Source organism: Nymphaea colorata, chromosome 1 (genome assembly GCF_008831285.2).
Source record: "Nymphaea colorata isolate Beijing-Zhang1983 chromosome 1, ASM883128v2, whole genome shotgun sequence".
Lineage (NCBI taxonomy): Eukaryota > Viridiplantae > Streptophyta > Magnoliopsida > Nymphaeales > Nymphaeaceae > Nymphaea > Nymphaea colorata.
In genome coordinates, this window is record NC_045138.2 from 28,474,545 (window position 1) to 28,495,705 (window position 21,161).

Sequence of the window (21,161 nt, forward strand, 5' to 3'; positions counted from 1 at the left end):
CCGAGCCCGGGAGTGGGTCGGGTTGTTATAATTGTTTCTCTATTGACACCTGTTTTTCTCCTGAACTAAAAAGGCAATGGATATTAAACCCGCCTAACACATGAATAAGCCTTTATGTGATCTAGCTGATTGCTCCCTAACCAGCTTGACATCTTCTATCTTAAAGAGTGGTTTGTGGTTTGGCAGCAGGAATACTTTGTGAATGTCTTATAAATTTGTCCTAAAAGTTAGAATATATTTATGAGATTATAAAATTGTGTGTGTATGCACTTGCCAAACATATAGTCATTTTTTTCTTAAAAATAAGCTGGTATTACAAGATTCAAATTAAGAAATGACATCTGATCGAATTTAGATTTAATTCAGATGTACATAAATATCCTCTCAGATTCAGAATTGGATTGGATTTAGTTTTAAATAAATATTTTGTATAAAATTGGCGAGTTTGGTTCAAAATTCAGTCCAATTCAGATTATAAAATCAGATTTCATATTCAGATTCTAATATGACCCTTCTTGGTTCTTATTCGAGGAACATCTGAAAAAATGGATATGGTTAAAGGCATATTTGATTTTAATTTGATCTGTTGATATCCTTATCCACAAGCTGATCTGATATATAGCAGGCTTTAGCTTCACCGGTAATTTAATGCCAAACTTCTAAACAAAAAATTGGTTGCCAATTTCACTCTTGAACATGGCAGTGACAATGGCGGCCGAGGTTAAAAATTTATGTGAAAACTAAGTGCCCAAGCTGTTCAAACCTTGCATGCCTTTCAACCAATTTCTGTAGTTTGGATCTCTCTCCTCCTATTTAAGAGTAGTGAAGTCATAGTGTTCATGTCTTGGTCCGTGCACATGATGTAACACAAAACCGGTAATCTGCAAATCCTGTGCATGATTTTTTTTTTTGTCATAGGACTATGTAATGACCAAAATACCCCTATTTATATATGAAAGGGACTTTTCAAAACGGATAAAAAAGTAGTTATGAAAAGTCGAAAGTCTAAAATGTGTATTATTTTATAAAAATTTTCAGAAGCCTACTTTTTTTTTCTTTGGTGCATAAAGGTGATCTCGATATAAAATCATTTGAACTGGCCTGAGATTGTTGAGGTTGCCACAATGTGTCGACCTCTAACTATTCTTTTTCAATATGTTAAGTTTTTTTTTTTCAAAATTCTGCATTTATTTTCATATGTTCTTTTCATTTAATTTTTTAAAAAATGCCCCTTGCTATGGCGAATAGGGAAAGTAAGAAAAAATTCATGAAACTGTCCATCTATGCGGTGGCTAACAAATGGTTGACACCGAGTACCAGCCGCATTCTAGTACCACGTCCAAAGTAAGGTAACGAATATATTTCCCTTAGGAGTTGATTGAATTATTTGCTTGTAATTATCGAATGTCAGAGCACCTACCACATTCTAAGGGTTCTTGGCTAGTTGGTGCTACCTGAAAAGTAAGATAAATAATGTTTCTCCCAAGAGTTGAATTTATTCACTTACTCTTCGGAATATAAATAACTTTACCACTTTTCTTCTATGTCGACTATATAAATCCATGCACCCAGCCAAGGGGATGCCTGCAGGGGCCTTGGCTCCTCCTCAATTTTTTTTTTTAAATTTTCAAGTAATTTTTTAAAAGACATTATTTGTCCTATATAAAAATTGACAAATTATATTTCGGTCCTTATTAAAATTTTGAAACTATAATTCGGTCTTCTCATGAAAAATTTCTGCCTCTGCTCCCACCGCTATAGCATTCCACTGGCTCTAAGCAGGCACCCATCTTGCACGGTTTCCAAATACAGAGCTACCAATTAGAAGACCCACCTCAAAGCAAAAACAAGTCCTTAGACCTTGAGGAGCAGTTTGGAGAACAAGCCCAACCTGTGGTTGTTTTCTTGGCTGACTGCTACCAGAACATCGCCAAGGCCCAGTGTTCAGCCAAGGTGAACCCGGTTACCTTCTTCAATGCTTGCCTACACCGGCCCCTTATAATCCATTGATGCCATACTTAGAGGCGTGGTTATGGACATAATCCTGGAGGTAACTCATTAGAAGAAATCTAGTTACTTTGCTTGCTTAGGGAGAACGGCAGGATTCATTGATGACATGTTAAGCACTGGATTCAACATAGTTGGGTTCAACTGGATGTCATTGCCTGTAGCCATTGAGCTCGAGTTCGTAGTCTTCAACTCGATCGATGGAGATCGAGTTGTGTGCATGGGACAAGTATGTACCAAAGGGAGTTGGGGTATTTTTGACTTTTTTATAAAGTAATCAACATTCTAGACTTCTTAACTTTTCACAATCCATTTTTATCTTTCTAAAAAATTTCTTTTTTTATTTTAATGTAGGTATTTTTGTCATTATACTCAGTAGTTTCTATGGGATGAAGACGATGGCGTCGGTCCATTAATTTTCCTTCCTTTTGCTGCATTTCGCTCAAAGGGTTGAAGGGCATTCAGGTATCTACTGCAAAAGAAACTGGTCTAAAGTTGCCTATAGGTGGAAGCGGTCGAGTTATTGATGTGTGCTGGCGCCAGCATCGAGTCAATTTCTAGAACTACCAGCACTAGAACCAGAAAAAAATACAAATAGGACCACTCTTCATCCCTATGCACAGTTTTTCATGCACAGGGGGTGCGTACATAACCAGCTTCGGGGCTGATGTGATGCTAAATTTGCCGCATTTTTCATGTTTCTCATGGAGGAGGTGTGCTCCAGACACAGCTATCAATGCTATCCTGAGGACCTTAGTTGCAGCTAGAGATAGGGCACTTCACTATGTTGGCAAGCACCACGTAGGTAAGCTTGTGGTCTATGTGGCTTGGACCAAAACCGAATGAGCTCGAAGAAAGACTTGTCCAATGGATGAGATCACCAACTTTAGGGATTCATGTCCATATGAAAAGCTAGCGGTTTAAACTTCATTCTTTTTGTACCAATTGACTCATGGTTTGTTTGATTAAAACTTCTTCTCTTTTTTTGTACTAGTTGACTCTGGTTTGTTTGGTTAAAACTTCATTCTTTTTGTACATGAGTTTTTCGGACAATAGGATGTAATCCTGTCGCTCACCTTGAAAGGACAACGGTGAATTCAGGCTTCTTTTGTAGACGTATGTTTGTAAAGTTTGCCAGAACCATGAGGCCCACATTTCTAGGTGTTGGTGCAGAGTGTCTGACATAAAATTTAATTAGAAGGCATGTTTGAGTGGTTTTAGAAGGTGAGTTTGAGAATTAATCTGCTCAGTTCGGACCTCGGCTGACAAAAGTGGAAACTTGGATTTAGTCTGTTGTACAAAATCCAAACTGTTCACATCCCAAGCTGCATTTTCGATGGGGAGAGGAGAGAAGAGAAGGCTGCGTTCGTGAACAGGGAAGACAGAAAAAATGGAGCATCGAAGGCCCCCGAAAAGAGGGAGACCTTCCTTCTTTTGCCCCGGAATTGTAGAATCAGACGATCTCCCCAAGTAACCGAAATTTTTTTGTGTTCCATGGTTTTCATAGTTTCTGATGCATTACCTTTTAATGGGGAGGACTCTTTTATGGAGACAATGGTCTAAGCATAAAGTTCATTGACCAGGACACCATGATCAATTGTGCAGAAAACAGAGTATGAATAGAAAGAGGTGAGAAAGAGAGAAGACAATTTTACATGGTTCGGCTAATGGGAGCCTACATCCACGAACAGAGAGGTTGACTTTCTTGTTTGTTACTTGAATTACAATCTGTCCTCTTCTTTATACATTAGAGGCTAAGGCGTATATAGCAGTTGCCTAAATGAGAAGAGAACGTTAGTTCAGCGTTTAAAACTAATTGAAGCACCTTTCTTATTCATTCAATCAATGAATAAGGTAATCAACCTCTTCAACATCTCTTTAATTTTATCACTCCCCCTCAAATGGGGAGTAGATGTTATGATATCCCCACTTGTCAATTGCGAGTTGATGCTTTGCTTTAGTGGCTCCTTTAGTTAATGCATCAGCAACTTGCTCAACTCCACTGATATAAAGCGTTTTGATTTCTCCGGATTCAATCTTTTCTCTCACATAGTGACAATCGATTTCAATGTACTTTGTCCTTTCATGAAAGACTGGATTTATAGAAATATATATGGCAGTTTGATTGTCACAGAACATGTGCATGGGCTTTGAAACTTCAAGATTCAGTTCTTCAATCATGTTCTTGGTCCAAATGAGTTTGTTGGTTCCCATGGCCATAGCATGGTATTCTGCTTCTGCACTGGATCTAGCCACTATTTTTTGTTTCTTGCATTTTCAGGCTACTAGATTTCCACCAACAAAGACAATATCCTGTAGTTGATTTCCTGTCGCTGATATCTTCTGCCCAGTCTGCATCAGTAAATCCTACTATGTCTAAGTTCTTATTCCTTTTGTACCAAAGTCCTTGTCTTGGAGAGCCTTTGGTGTATCGAAGAATGCAATCAGCAACCTTCATGTGTGATTTCCTTGGGTTTTGCATATACTACTAATCACATTCACAACAAAAGAAATGTCAGGTCTAGTGACAGATAAATAGATAAGCTTACCAAGTAGACGTTGAAATACTTCTCTGTTGACCTCTGGCTCATCCTCACATGGTCCCAATTTGAGGTTTGCTTCGAATGGAGTGTCGGCTAGACGTGGTTCCATTTTCCCAGTCTCGTTTAATATGTCTAGTGCATATTTTCTTTGACAGAGAAAGATGCCTTTGTGTGAATAGGCTATCTCAATTCTAAGAAAGTACTTGAGTTTTCCAAGATCTTTCATATCAAATGTGGTTATCAAGTGGTGTTTGATATTGAGTATGCTTTCAACATCATCACCTGTCATGACTATATCATCTACATAAATCAACACAACAGTGGTGTGTTCTTCATGTTTTTTTATGAAAAACGTGTTGTCTAAGTGACATTTGTGATATCCAAAGTTGTTCAGTGCCTTATTTAATTTTAAGTATCATGCTCTAGGGGATTGCTTCAGACCATAAATAGCTTTGTTGAGTCTGTATACATAGTTCTTTCCTTCATCTGGATGCCATAGAGGTAGTGCCATGTAGATTTCTTCACTAAGTTCACCTTGCAAAAAAGTATTCTTCTCATCTAATTGGTGAAACCCCCAGTTCAAGTTATAGGCCATCGATAATGGAATTCTCAAGGTGTTCATTTTAGCCACAGGCGCAAAGGTTTCATCATAATCAAGACCGTTTGTTTGAGTAAACCCCTTGGGTACTAGACGAGCTTTGTTTCCTTCTAATGAGTTGTCACTCTTGTATTTGACTCTATAGTGCCATTTACATCCAACTACGCTTGAATTTTTTGGTTTTGTAACAACCTGCCACGTCTTGTTGTGCTTCAGGGCCTCAAATTCTTCATTCATAGCCTTTCTCCAATTTGAGTCTTTCTTAGTTTCTTGAAAAGTTTGAGGTTCATGAATTTTATCAGAACTCTTAATGAAGATACTATACTTGGCTGAGATCTGATTGTAAGAGACAAAATTACTGATGTGATAGCGACTGAAGGAGCAAGTCTCATAATCAACTAGATGAGAGGGCACTCTTCGAATTCTCTCAGATTTTCTAAGACGCCCGTTAGTTGGTTCATCATTTTCAGTAGAGGTAGTAGGTTCTTGATTTTCGGTGGGACTTTCAATTTCTATATGAGTCTCTTTAGTGACCTGCTCATCAATAATGGAAAAAAATAAATCATTAGAGTCATGCAAGTTAGGGGATTTAGACTCCCCCTGACCTCTACCACTATCATTTTCTCCAAAGTAGGAAAGTTTCTCATTGAATTGAACATCACGCGATATATAAGTTTTCTTAGAGATAGGATCTAAACATACATACCCCTCGTTTTGAGAGTCGTAACCAACAAAGACGTATTTGATTGAGCAATGACTTAATTTGTCTCTTTTTGCAAGATGTATTCACACATGAAACACACAACCAAACACACGCAAATGATCAAGTTTCAGTTCTTGCCCAATAAGCTTTCCAATTGGACTACCATAATTAAGGTGCCTATAAGAGTTCTATTAACTACATAGCAAGCAGTAGAAACAACATATTTCCAATCATTTTTTGGCATATTCATTTGGCATATCAAGCTCCTAGTTACTTCCAATAAATGTCTATTTTTTATTTCAGACACGCCATTTTGTTGAGGTGTGTCAACACAGGATGTTTGATGATGTATGCGATGCTCGTCTAAGAAAAATTTTAAACTATAATTTTTGAACTCAGTACCATTATCAGATCTAAAGCATTTTATTTTGCGATTATATTGAACTTCAACCATCTTATGAAAAGTTTGAAAAAAAGATAGTACCTTAGATTTGTTTTTCATGAAATAAACCCAAGTGGATCTAGAGTAATCGTCAATGAACATAACATAATATCTAAAACCATCCAGAAAATCCACAGGCGCAGGGCCCCAAACATCAGAGTGAATGGGATCAAAAGGTTGTTCAGTAATAAAATCTGATAAAGAAAACTTTGGTCTGGTCATTCTAGCATACTTGCAAATATCACATGTATGATTATCAAAATAATGCTTGGGAAATAAATAATTCAAAATCCGAGACGATGGATAACCCATCTGTTGATGCCAGATTTCTCCCTCATTCAAAGTAGACACATTCAATGCCTGATCAAGAGCTGTAATTTGGTAGAGTCCATTAACTGGGAGTCCTTCACCAATCGTCATCTGAGTCTTTCGATCCTGAAATACAACAATAGTAGCAGAAAAAACCACATTCCAAACCAATTCTTTGGCAATTTTTGCTATTGTCAACAAGTTAGACTTAAGTTCAGGCACTATGAGGACTTCACTAGTATTTTTTTTTTAAAGAAATCTAATCCTCCTTTTCCTTTGACAACAATGGGAGCACCGTTGGCTGCAGCAACAGGTCCTATGTCATCAATAGAATGGGGGGAATAGAGATAAGCAGAGTGATTAGCCATATGATCAGTGTCTCATGAGTCGACAATCCAATGAGTGTAGGAATTAAAAGTAGTGTAAGCCATACCTTTAGCTTGATCAGAAGTGTTGATGGAGATTCTCGTAGTCTTTTTCACTTGAAGTCCCTTTTTCATTTCCGCAAGAGTCTCCAAGGTGATAGGATTATTTGACGAAGAAGCCACGAGACTGGTTTGATCGTCCTCCCTTTTAACTGTCCCTTTTGAAGTGGTCTTGGAGGCATGATTCTTCCCTCTGTCTGGTTTTCCATGTACGAACCAACAATTTTCACGAGAATGACCAGTTTTCTTACAATGAGCGCATTTAGGTTTTCTCCCCTCATCACGTTTGGCACTGAAGTTTCTGCCGTCTTGAAAGTTCATAGCAAAGGCAGCTTTTTCATCATTGGATACCTCTTGACTGCTGTAGTTGAAAGCGCCCATTGCTTTTCTTCTTGACTCTTCTCACATAAGAAGAGCACCAACAACACTTAGTGAAGGCAGCTCATGTGCCATGAGAATTTGACTACGAAGATTTTCATAGTCATTTGGTAGCCCAACTAGAATTTCAAAAATGCACTCTTGCTCACGTTGCTTCTTCGCTTTAGAAAGATCAGTAGTTAATGGAGTATGAACATCCATCTCATCCCAAATTCCTTTGAAGGTACCAATATATTCACTAACAGGAATAGTCCCTTTCTTAGACTTACTTTTATTTGAGATAATTGGTACATGCGAGCAGTGTTATATTGCACACCGTAAAGATCTTTGGTAGCCTGCCATACCTTCTCTAGGTGTCTAAAAAATTAAAACATGATGCTATCTTGAGCTCCATAGAATTGATGAGCCAAGATGCAACAATGTGGTTGGTAGATCGCCACTCACTATATTTCAGATCATTAAGTGGTGGTCTCTTTGTGGTACCATCAATGTATCTGAGTTTGGATTTTCCACTAAGGAATTGGGTGACTGCCTTAGACCAAGATAAAAAATTGAGGCCATCAAGCAAGGTGTTGGTAATATTAAGATTAGGGTTACCTTGCTCGTATACAACAAGTCTGTGCAAAGATCCATCGCTGCCATGTATAATGGAGTGATGTTCATTGTCGTGCCCTGTTCCCCCCTCATACTCCATAAGTTTCTGCTTGCTTAGAATGGATTTACTGCCTCAGGATGAATGAGTGCCACTCTGATACCATGATAATTGTGCAGAAAACAAAGTATGAATAGAAAGAGGTGAGAAAGAGAGAAGACAATTTTACGTGGTTCGGCTAATGGGATCCTACATCCATGAACAAAGAGGTTGATCTTTCTTGCTTGTTACTGGAATTACAATCTGTCATTTTCTTTATGCATTAGAGGCAAAGGCGTATACAATAGTTTCCTAAATGAGAAGAGAACGTTAGTTCAACTTTCAAAGCTAATTGAAGCACCTTCCTTATTCATTCAATCAATGAATAAGGTAATCGACCTCTTCAACGTCTCTTTAATTTTATCACACCAAGGCAATAGTGTAAGGATCATTTGGTAGGTCGGCATATGTCAATGAGAAATTTCAGACATTATGGTTGTCTTAATGTAAATATCCACTTAAGTGATTGCATTTTGGGATATCACGTCATTTAATATGGTATGAGTTTTTTATAATATAGATACTTGTACGCAATTATAAATTCTTTGATGGGTTGAATCCGTAATTGCTCATAATATAAAAGGGTAATGGTCCTTGGGGTCGTGTACGGTTGCTTGAAACATTGCTTTGTAGTATTGTCTCTTCCCCATCTGAGAGAAATCGCACGTACTCTGCACAGACCCTTGAAGATCCTACTGTGATCTCACCAACCGGTTGATCAGATGGATTCAAGTACGCTTCTGCCACAGTTAAAGTTTTGATTCAATGATTTAGCATGAATCCTATTTAGGGCATATTCGTTTTTGTGTATGCATGAGGAAATCTCTCATTCAATGGTATCAGAGCTTATGTTCATTGTTGAATCATTTTTTTTTTTGTTAATTGATGAAGCATCCGTACAAATTTTTGGATGTGTCTCTTATATTTTTTTTCTCGGGGGGAGGGGGGGGGGGGGGGGGGGGGCTGACGGTGGTGGTTTCGCGATTGTTGTGGCTGCCGCCTTCTTCACCATCCGTCTCTCTCTCTCTCACCACCACGGTGGAAGGAGGCCGCGACGTCACCATCCATGAATGCTGCTATGGCCATCGGCGGAGGAGCAGTGTCTCCATGGAGAGGAAACGAAGAGCTGGAAACGATGCTGCAAACCCTCACGCGGTAGGCGGTCGGACCTAGGTCTGGTCGGGTCATGACAGACCTGACTCGGATCCATAAGAATTAAAAAAAAATTGCCGCCGCCTGAGACCATTTGCGATATAATGACTTCGGATCCGGGTCGGGTCATGTCGGACCCGACCCGTATCCGTACGATTTAAATTTTGAAAATACGGCTCTTTCATATCCGGTCGGGTCATGTCGGACCCGACCCGTATCCATATAGTTTAAATTTTGAAAATACGGTTCTTTCATATCTGGATTGGGTCATGTCAGACCCGACCCATATCCATACGGTTTAAACTTTGTAAAACAGTTTTTTTTTTTAAATTTTTTAAACCGATTCTGAAGAGAATCGAACCGCTTCATTCGGTTTAAGACCGATTTAATTCGATTCAGAACCGGTTTGTACTTTTCTGAGCCGATTCAGTTCAATTTTAAAACGGACCCTTTTCAAATCGATTCAATTGATTTTCAAACCGATTCGGGGCTTTTCAGACTGGTTCACACATAGGCACTCGCTGCATAAGCTGCATCAACATGCACCCACACCCCGAACTCCTTAGCCACCCGAGTTAGCGGTTTGATGGGGTCAACCGCCATGGATGATGTAGTCCCTACCATAGCACACAAGAACAATGGGACAAGACCAGACTTTGTGTCCTCAGCCATTGCATGCCGGACTGATTCCGGTGACAAAGCGAAGTTTGTTGCCCTCGATGTGGCCACAGCCCTAAAGTTGACGATACCGGCAATTTGACAAGCCTTTTTTGAAGCACAATGGGTTTGGTCGGAGTTGTAGACCACCAGCTTGACTATGTCGTGCTTCCCAACTTGCTCAAGTGCCCTGTCCCTGGCTGCAACCAAGGTGCACAAGATCGCCTCACAAGTTGTTCCTTGGAGCACTCCTCCTCCTCCAGTAGTGTCGTTGCCGGAAAACAAGAAAGAATCCGGCAAACTGAGCATCCTGCCGAGGCAGTCCATGTCAATAGACTCAAGCTCCATGGCTGCTGGCGACGACATCCAGTTGAACCCAACCACATTGATCACCTATGAACCCCGTTGTGCTCCCACTGGAGGGAAAGTAAGCAAAGTAGTTAGGACTCTGCCAATGAGTTATCCCCGGGATGATATCCTTAACCACGTCCTTAAGTATGGTATCAATTGACTCGGGATTGTCAGGGGCCGAGTCAGGCAAGCATTTGCGGAGGTAACCTGGTTCAACTTGGCTGAGAACTGGGTATTTCGCAACATCCCGGTAGTAGTCAGCCAAAAAATCAACCACACGGTGGGCTTGCTTTCTAAACTCCTCAGGGCCTATGAGCTTGTTTGATACAAATTGGCTTTGAAGTGGGTCTTCTAATTGGTGGCTCCCCATTTGGAAACAGTAGTAGCAGATGGGTGGTTTCCTAGACAGGGGGAAGAAGACGACGATACAGCAGCAAGGACGTTAACGATGCAATGCGTTGGTCGGAGGGTTTGGTGTATATTTGAGGAGCTAAGTAGGTGGGTTTATATAGAAGTGTAAAAAAAAAGGTGGTCGGTGACCGATGATGATCCCCTCCTCATCATGGAAAACGTGCATAAGAGTAGAAAAATTTAGAATTAGATGAACTCATAGCTAGAAGAAACATATTATTCATCATATTTGGGAGGGATCACCAACGAGTCAAGTAAACATATTGTTTATCTTATTTCTTGGGAAGCACCCACTTACATGCTATTTAACCTCTTGATAAAGCACATTCTTTATCTTTGTTTGGAGGTGCTAACAGCTAGTCTAGAAGAAAAAGACTAATTGGAAGACGGTAGATGCAATTTCATGTCTTCGTTGAAAGATTTTTTGTTTCCTTTTTTTTATAAAAAAAACTGTTTTACGGACCATGGGACCTACCCTAGAAGCATATTGATTTTGTCTTTTACGAGAAAAAATAATGTATTCTTCAATGGCTCGATCCGTTTAAAATTAAACCAACAAATTTGTCTTCTTTATTATTCTTTATTACAAGCAACAGATTATTATTGTTTGTGACCATTATCTTTTCTCTCTCTCTTCTCTGTGTTCTTAGTGGCGGCGTCTGGCAACACTGAGCACTCTCTCATCACTCTATTCATTTGCTCCAAATTTGACATGTCTTCCCCTAGTGTTTGGAGAAGTTCCATCTCTCACACATCTCCCTCTCACTTTTGTTGTGACCTGCTTTCCACCATTTCACTTTTCCTCCGCCTTGATAACTTCCTGTCGTTTGCATTCCATTCCTAGCCTCTTTCACCTTTTCGAGGTTTCACTTTTTCTTCTTGCTACCTGGCTTCCTTTGGTTCTTTCGTGGCGTCGCTCCCACCCCGATTCCTTTGGTCTCCTGGTCCTTCTCCTCGTATCATTGCTTTTGTTTGGCTTCTTCTGACCACATCAACACTTTTAACCACTTGTAGCGCATTGGCATCAGTTTAGTTAACCAGTGTTCTCTCTGGCTCACCGCGACCGAGTTTCGGGTCCACATTTTTACCTTTTGCCTTGTCTTCTTTATTGTTCTTACCTCTGCCTACCCTTCCCTTGTTAGTAGTCTTTCAGACCCGCATTCCATTCGTTTTTTTTTCTCTTATGTCATTCCCTCCACTTGGCTGTTTTTGGGGGTCGTGTTTGGAGGTTGTGACTCATTTCAGCTTGGTGGTGCATTTGGGAAGAGCGCAACAACAAGGTCTTCAGGGTCACCTTCTCTTTGCCGGAGTTTGTGACTCGTCTTGTGTAGGGGGATGTCCATTTTGCCATTCGACTGCGGCGACGTCCTCCTTTTGCAGCAGGGTGATGATGCCGTTCTGGCCTTCCACTCTCTTTTCACCCCTCTTATTTCGTTTTTTTGTGAGTTGTATTGTATATTTCATCTTTTGCTTCCGTCTTGCAGTTTGTTACTGTAACTAGATGGCTTATTATTCCTAATTTTTGTAACTAGAGGATTTCTTATCCTTAAATTTTGATATACATTCTCATTTTATCGTCTCTTTCTCTCTCTCTCTCTCTCTCTATATATATATATATATATATATATATATATATATATATATATATATATATATATATATATATATATATATATATATATATATATATATATATATATATATATATATATATAATAACTTTACCTTTTTAAAGTCATCTAACCATTTAAAAAACATCCATCCATATTAAAAAATCAAAGAAAAAAAATATGTATTTTCAGAATTTAGCTTATATTTTTTTTTCTCAGCTACCCTCTTTTTTAGATGGTTGGGTAACTTGGATAACCCCAATTTTCATTTATAATATATATATATATATATAAGTCGAGCCAACTTAGGCTGGACTCAAACTCACTTGAGTAAACCCGACTCAAGCTATACAAGTTGAGCTCGAGCTTAAATATAGGTTCGATTATATTATTGAGTTGAGTTAGAGTTGGTTTGGACTTGATTCAATTAAACTCGACTGGGCGCAGTTCAGCTTTTTGTTTTCTTTGTTAAATTTTACAAGCTTTTCATTATTTTTTAGTTTTTCTTTGTTCACGGAACTTTTTTTCATTTCCACCATTTCTTTCATTTTTTACCTTTTTCATGCAATTTTTAAGTTTTTCTTCTTCTTTTTTCTCTTCACCCAGGCTTCCTCTCATCCTCATCATTACACGTTACTCTTTTCAATCAATGTCATTCATTTTGCCTATCTTTTTTTCTTTCTCACTCACGCTCCTCCTTTATTCATTGTTTTCCCTTATCATCGTTTCTCTCATCCCTCCTTCCCTCCTCTTTTTTACCACGGAAGCCCTTTTTCCTTCACCTCCCATCCTCTAATGATAATATATGGCATTGGCATTAGCTGTGGTGAGCTCTCAAAAGCCTTATTGCTGGAGGAGTGAGGGTTTTGATTTTAATGAGTTTCATTGGTTCGCTACTTTGAACCCTCGCTTGAGCTGTTCAAAACCAAAAAGGCTTGCACGAGCTTGGACTCCGAGCACATAACCGTCGCTCGCTCTAGGGCCATACTCATTCAGGGTTTTAAGTTTTTTGAAGTTAATTTCAACTCGCTCGGCGAGTTTGTCGTTTTTTGGCCGAAAATTATGGTAAAGATGACTGTAGATGCAGAGTCGGCGGCAGATCGAAGGCTCGGCCGACAAACGTTGAACTCAACGCCAAAATGGATAACCACGTGGGTGCCTCTACGAGTTAAGCAAGAGCCCGACCTCACCGGAGGGGCGTTTACCACCGACGCCTATAGACACGCTCCCAGCTTCTACCTCGAGGGGACACCTGTTCTTGCCCTGAACTGCCTTTTTCTTGAAAGGCCCCTACACAGAATATGCACCTAACTCATGACTAAGCTTCCAAGGGATCGTCTTAATATAGATTTATGGGATACTAAAACAACGTTTGTGTATGCACCCTCGAAACATATCGTCATTTTTTTGAAACAAAAAAAAGCTCGTACTATAATATTCAAATGAAAGAAATGACATCTGATCGAATTCGAATTGAGATATATATAAATATTCTATCAGGTTCAGACTTGGATTAAATTTAGCTTTAAATAAATATTCTACATTGAGTACTCTTATATTTTAAAAATTGGAGAGTTTGGTCAAAATTCAGCCAGATTCAGATTATGAAATCAGATTTCAGATTCAGATTCTAATATGACTCTTCTTTGTTCTTATTCGAGACCAAATATGTAAACATATGAAAAAAATGGATATGGTTAAAGGTACATTTGGTTTGAATTTGATCTGTTGATATCTATATATATCCACAAGCTGATGTGGATATATGGCAGGCTTTAGCTTCGCCGGTAGCCTAATGCCAAACTTCTAACCAAAATCCAAGCTTTAGTCGGATCGATCTTATGGATACCTATGTAGAAAAGATTTTCATTTCAATCATTTTTGTTTTCGGTTCAAACTAATCGACCTGTTTAGAATCAAACAACCATGTTCTAGATGACAGATTGGCTGGGCAGAAGAATTCACATGCCCTCTGTGTACATGGTGGTCTACTTTTCTGCAAATTATGAAAGCTATATGTGGACGCAATCTATACAATCGAACTGTATTAATCAATACATTAGTTGAATAAGAGGTACTTTCATTGGTCCAACATGGTATTAAGTGTACAAATGCAACTAGAACATTAATGAACTTTCATTATATGAGTAATGTGTACGACAATGGCCCTCTGCTGCAAGTACAAAGTTCGGAGTGGCCTGCCTTTCCTTCACTCTGAACTTCACTTTTTATCCTTTCGAATAATTTTCAACCATAGGAAGTCTGTTTTTACCACTACCTCTTCCTCAATTTGGAGTACATCAGACGCTTTTGGAAGTAATTACTTGGCTTGTGTTTGTTGAACCTGCAGCAAAACGACAACTCACAACAACAAAACGGGAGAGACAAAGAGATTAGATTGAAGAACAACTGTGAGTGCATCATTTTTGGGTTTGCTGAAAGGAGCCCTCTACTTGATCTTGTAGTCATCAAAGATCACAATTCATACAGAGTGGATGACTTTTAACGTGGAAGTTTCTCCTACGTATAGAGGAAATTTTTCCTTTCAATGTGTGAGTCAGTGTTGCTGGAAAATCTTTAAAAAATGAAAAGATCATCGACTTTGGAATACCAAGTAAAAAATCCGCAATCAACACTAACAAAGGGCAGAGGATGTACTTATTCGTGTTGGATATAGAGCTGTTACTATCTTGTCAGTGGCAAATCAAAGCTGAGTTATGTTAATGGCAAGATCAGGCAGCTGCATGCATGCCCCAATGACTGGGCAATTGGAGAACGGGAATATAAGAATCGTCCACAAGTATACGCTTAAGGAAAAATGAAGAGGGATTGGAGTATTTGTAAAATTTTTTATAAGGTAATGCCCATTTTAAACATTTTCTTACTTTTTCAAAACTTTTTTTTATCATTGTAGTTTATTTTTTAAAACTTTTAAACAACGGTATCCTGGTCATTGCACCAACGGGGTGTACACAAGTTTTCGTGCACAAGGAGGAATGTTAGGAGTCGAGTTTTCGGGGGCACGGTAGGTTATGTTGTGCTTCCCAACTTGGTCAAGTGCTTGAACTTTGGAAGATATTGCCTCATAAGTCTGTTCCTTGGAGAACGAAGCCTCCTCCTTCATCTGCCGGATCACTGGAAAAAAAGAGAAAGAATCCAGCAAATTAATCATCCCCACAAGCAAGCAAGTCCATTACTAAGGACTCGAGCCAAGTGGCAACAAGCGAAGCCACTAGCGGAGCTACAAATTTTGGCTGGTGGAGGCACTAGTTCAATAACGAAGGCACTTACTTATATATATAAACAACCAAATATATGAAATTATTAAAACAAAATTACCTAAAGTTTTGTGGCTCTGCCCTGGATGTGACTCTGCCCCTGGTTGAAGTAAGTGGTTAACTAACATTTCCCCAACTGCGGGTTTCAGGGGTTTGCTTGATACAAAACTGGCTTTGAAGTGCGTCTTCTAATTGGCAACTCGGCAGTTGCAGAAGATGGGTGGTTGCTTACAACGAGAGGAAGCTGGACTGCAGCTGTAAAGACGTTGGCAATGCAATTAATGGCTTCTTGAAAGCTTGGTTTATGCATCAAAAGTTAGGGTGGATCATATAGTGGACACAGAAGTAATGTGGGAGTAAAATTAACTATAATCATGAAAGAGATTGACTGATGAAACAAGAAAACCTGCATAACCTGGAGCAAGGGCCCAAGCATATAAATTAGTTAGTTTCCACATATAAACAAGAATATATATATATATATATATATATATGGCAATTTTTATATTCGAATATATGAGAGGATTCATGTCCATATGAAAAGCTAGCGGTTAAACTTCATTCTTTTTGTACCACTTGACTCATGGTTTGTTTGATTAAAACTTCATTTTTTTTTTGTACCAGTTGGCTCTGGTTTGTTTGGTTAAAACTTCATTCTTTTTGTACGTAACTTTTGCAAAGAATTAATATTAGTTTGTTGTCCGTTTACCATTCGATACCTATCGCCGAGAACCACCACCAAGGCAGGGGGAATATGAGTTTTCCGGCCATTTTTCGGACAATAGGATGTAATCTTCTCTCGCTCACCTAGACGGGACAATGGTGAATACGGGCCTTTTTTTTAGACGATGTTTGTAAAGTTCATCAGAACCATGAGGCCCACATTTAAGGCCATGGTAACAAGGAAAGGAAATGAAACGCATAATTTCTCTGTGTTGGTGCGGAGCTTGTCATATATAGTTTGGTTAGAAGGCGCGTTTGAGTGGTTTCAGAAGGTGAGTTTGAGAATTAATCTGCTCGGTTCGGACGTCGGCTTAAAAAAGTGGAAACTTGGATTTGGTCTGTTGTACAAAATCCAAACTGTTCGCATCCGAAGCCGCAGTTTCGGTGGGGGGAGGAGGAGAGACGAGAAGGCTGCGTTCGTGAACAGGGGAGACAGAAAAAATGGAGCATCGAAGGCCACCGAAAAGGGGGAGACCTTCCTCCTTTGGCCCCAGAATTGCAGAATCAGACGATCTCCCCAGGTAACCGAAAAATTTCTCTGTTCCTTGGTTTTCATGGTTTCTGATGCATTTACCTTTTAATGGGGAGGACTTTTTTATGGAGAAAATGGTCTAAGCAGAACGTGATTTTTAGCTTAGGAAGAAAACGACTTTTGTACATGGCAAGATGAACATGATGTGTATGTGCTTGTTACTCGAGCTATCTTGGTTGCCACGGTCCGGCAACAGTGGCCCGTTTCTGCACTTACCTAGAAGTTTCATGGCCCTAATAGCATGGCTTCTACTTCTGTTCATCAGTTCACAGAGATGCCCACAAGGTTGCCTAATTTTTTATGCGCATGATGAGGATACTGTTGCACTATTAAGTCCTTTAGCTTGCTATCTAGAGGGAAGGCTGGTTTTCTTGCCTCGAAAGAGGAAGCTTTGGTTTCTAACCTCTTGGAGGTGATCAACCCACCACCACCAGGAAGTTTAGGTTGAATCATGGTTATTGGAATCACTTCTAGAGTAATAAGTGAGGATCCGTATTCCTGGAAATTGGAAGCGGAATCCGTACCATGACCATAAATAAGCTGAATTCCTGTCATGGGGATCCCAATTCCCTTGTCCTTTTGCTTTTAGGTTGTTCTTGAATATCTTGTGCTCTATTGTTCAAAATTCTTGCGTAGTTATGTCAAGTTGTAAAATTTTTGTATGCCAACATATCATTCTCATTATTGCTTTCCACCCATTGAAGACTACCCAAGTCTGCCAAAATGTTGAAATGACTGCCTCTCAATCCTGTTCTGCTCTGTGATTCTCACTCTGGCATGGTTTGGGTAGGGACCTGTTCATGTTGCATGTCGTCAAACGGGGTTTTCTTCCTTGAGTTTGCCTAAAATCGATAAAAGCATAGAATTCGTTCAAACAGTGAAATCGTTCTTGAAACAGTGAATGAGTAAAATAATACTTCAAGGCTTGTCGAATGGATACTGCTTAGGTCTACTGTATGTGCTCAGGTAGATGCAGGGGAGAGTGGAATCGGAGAAAAATTGGTTCTTCCTTCTAACATTCACACTGTGCATACAAGTTGTATCTTGGAACTCATGCCTGTCAAGTCAGACCTTATAGGTGTATTTAACATTGATCCATTCTGTTAGCTGTGAACTCTTACATCATATTTTTATGACGAAAATGCAGTTTCTTAAGAATAAAGTTCATTGCCAGCAGTTGATTCTTGAAACTCCTCACGCCATAAATGAATGATTTAGTAGTGGATTCCTACTAAACAAATGATTTGTTAGCATCCACGTAATCATATTCAAAGAACAATGTGAGAAAGTGAGAAATTTGTTAGGCCTGTGCCCTCCTATCGGTAGAAGGAGCTGATCCCTCTTCAAACGGACAAGCAAAAGTGTGTTCTCTTTGAATCTCGTTATTACAAGATTTGACTGTGGGACCTGCTACCTTTTCCAGGGATTCAAATGGAAGTAGTCTAGAATAAACATGCCTTAACTGAAAATCTTGCTGTTCCATTTTATGATGCAACATTTAGAGCTTCTGTAGCCCATGCAGAGATTCATTCTGAGGCACTTTCTTGTACAATGTACAGCTGAAAAATGCAGCTACTAATACTATTTCTTGCTGTTTAGCTCAAGCCATTTGTCCGTGTGTCTGAATGTGCTTATGAGGTCGTAAGCTTTAAACATCAAGAAATACTTGTGGAATTTTTTTAGGTTTTCTTCCCAGTAAGGTCTACAGATGACCGATGGAGGGTCCAACAATTTGACAATGCCTACATCATAACTCCGTGACCGGCACACCTGTTTCCTTCATCATCCAACTTGAATCAGGTGGCCCCTTCAAGGGAGCAAGATCTGAATACTAATAACTTGCTAGCTTTTGTTGCATATGATATTTAGGATCATATCTCTTTATGATTCATGAACTCATGTAGCACTCTTTAAGGATCAAATACTCTTTGTCTCTTTTGGGGGATATGGAGTACATATTTCTTTTTCTACTGAAAGTTTCTAGCCTTTGGAAACTTCTAGCCTTTGGAAAGGTTCATTCTATTATCAGAAATATTACTTTCGGGTTTTAATTGGTGAGGGTAGTGTCGGGTATTAATTGGAAAGTATTGCTTTTCTTCAAAATCTTGAGAATCCACAGAATGAAAATTATGATAGAAAAATAATAGAGGAAATGATGAAATTATGGGTTTTCTACTACTTTTCTTACAAAAATATTGATAATAATCTGAGATAGTTATTAAAATGTTAAAAAGATACCAATAAAATTCAAATATATTTAAAGATGTTTGCTTGAAAATTTGAAATTCTCACCTAAATCACACAATATTTTCATTTTGGTGATATTTTCAAAATGTTATCATAAGTTCCTTTTCTTGTTTCAGTGTTTTGGTGTTTTTTATCGCTATATTTTGAAAATAATTCTTACCTTTGTGACAATGGTTTTTCCAAGGCAATTATTGTACAGCTCAAGGGCAGGGTACCTTCTACATGAGGAATGACTAGGCGAAGTGAAATCACCTCTAACTTTTTCAGACATCGTGAACTTTTGGTAGGATTTGGATCATCTTCCCCTTACAAGTTTCATTCCTCTGCAGAATTGCCTGTACGACAACTAACGCAGCCATAATGCATCATAAGATTCACAACAAGCATGACTCTGCAGTATGTTCCTGGATGTTTCTTTCTGAGTTTCTTTCTTAACTTGTTCTGTTGTTCCCATCACCTGTTTCTTTGTTATCCACAATTTCAATTTTCATTTTTAATGATACATTAACAGGGACCTCCGTCACAACAAGCAAAAGCAAGCCATGCTCAACTGGCAAAGCTATCTGCCATTGAAGAAGCTTGGAAAGACGGTTGCACTGGAAGCTTCAAGAGTTTTGATTCTGAGTTTGGTAACTTTCTTGTGCCCGTGATTCCTACTCTGGATGTCCTAAGGAAGTAGAGGAAAGACTCTTGTTCGTCTCAGTTAGCTGCTTCATGGAGTTGACATGAGGACAAAAAGGTTGTTGACATTCAACTCTACTTTCAGTGCGTTGGTTTTCTACAATACAAGCTTAAAAGTTTGCTAATCATAATGTCCTGGCATCGTCGCTCAAGAATTGCCATTTCAAGATGGGAAAGAGGCTTTGTCATTCTCAGATTAAGTACAAAACTATGTCTGTAAGTGAATGCATACATATTTCAGCAGTTGGTCTTAGAAATGTAAGTGTTGCAATTCTCTTCGATCTCGCTTTCAGTGTAGGTCCTGGCCAGGACCCTGTATTTCGTGAGAAGATGTTGTGCTTTCACTGTCTCATCAGTAACTTCAAGACCATTTTAAGCAGAAAATAGTAATCCATCCTGCAACAAGCATATCAATCATCCCACTAAGAGATGTTCAGGGCAAGATCCTGCGACATGCACCTTTGATCAGCTTGTTCTTGACATCAGCTTCGCTGTTTATGTCTTGGAATGTCAGGAAAAATTGGTTCAACTTATGGGATATAAAATGTAATCTTACCCCTCTAGAATCTAGATGAGAACTTTTCCAGGAAGAAGAAATTTCTTACCGAAGAAAAGAACGGTAGCGTGACGTGATATGTGATCATCATCATCCATGACAACATCATCTTTATCCTCATCAGAAAACCACCATCATTCGAAAGGTCTATAAAGAACAAATTCATACATATTGTTCTACATTTTGAAAGTCATTGCAAGCTCTTTTACAAGTCTACATAACCTTTGACAAACAAATCTCTCTCTCTCTCTCTCTCTCTCTCTGTGGATATCGAACTTCTGTATTTCAAAAAACAATACTTGAATAATTAAGCTTTATCTCTTACGCAATTGGTGTGGTTTTTATCGAGAGTCGCTAATTTCGAGACCCGAGATACATGATCCGGTTCTGCGTGTACCAGATAGGATCGAACCGGATCCGTTTATTGTTGGAGAAACGTCGTGACCGTGAAGAGTCAAATTTGGACGTGGGTGGGAGCGTTTGCGTGATGATCTTTTTTATTCTTCACCACCACGTGGCATCTACGTGGACGTGCGTGTTCCTGAAAGCTCACTTCCTAACCAAAAATGCCCTTACTGAAACTCAAATATTATTCACCGCTTCATTGTTCATGGTTGTGGGCGGCGACGGTGAAACGGTCATTTTGCCATAACAAAGACAATCGAAACCTCTTGGTGGTCGCGGTTGTCGTCGACTTCGGTTGTGATTATCCTTTAGTCTCTATTTGTTAAATTTTTCGTCGTTGAGAAATAGGAGGCGTATTTTCTCATATCTATCTTTTCAAATATCTATGTATTCATATCCGAAATTGACATTCGAATTCATAATGCGAATCTGATTTTGATTGGTTTTTTATATTAATATCTA

The 21,161-nt window shown here is 39.0% G+C and overlaps 1 protein-coding gene and 1 pseudogene across 2 annotated transcripts; one reads left to right on the forward strand and one right to left on the reverse strand.

Moving 5' to 3' along the window:
* Positions 1-7,429: 7,429 nt before the first annotated feature.
* LOC116245874 (tyrosine decarboxylase-like) lies at positions 7,430-10,626 on the reverse strand (annotated as a pseudogene).
* A 5,674-nt stretch (positions 10,627-16,300) lies between these two features.
* LOC116249287 (uncharacterized) lies at positions 16,301-20,090 on the forward strand. Of its 2 annotated transcripts, XM_031622520.2 has the most exons (3): positions 16,343-16,799; positions 19,387-19,453; positions 19,569-20,090. In XM_031622520.2, the coding sequence occupies exons 1-3, from the start codon at positions 16,720-16,722 to the stop codon at positions 19,734-19,736; spliced, it is 315 nt and encodes a 104-aa protein (XP_031478380.1). In that variant the 5' UTR covers positions 16,343-16,719; the 3' UTR covers positions 19,737-20,090. The 2 variants fall into 2 exon arrangements, with proteins under 2 accessions (XP_031478371.1, XP_031478380.1); XM_031622511.2 differs by lacking the exon at positions 19,387-19,453 and having other exon boundaries at positions 16,301-16,799.
* The last annotated feature ends 1,071 nt before the right edge of the window (positions 20,091-21,161 follow it).

Bases quoted from the DNA above. Each gene is read 5' to 3' on its own strand.
- LOC116249287 (XM_031622511.2), top strand. From the start codon at position 16,404: ATGTTTGTAAAGTTCATCAGAACCATGAGGCCCACATTTAAGGCCATG. The intron at 16,800-19,568 runs GTAACCGAAAAA...ATACATTAACAG, and splicing joins GAATCAGACGATCTCCCCAG to GGACCTCCGTCACAACAAGC.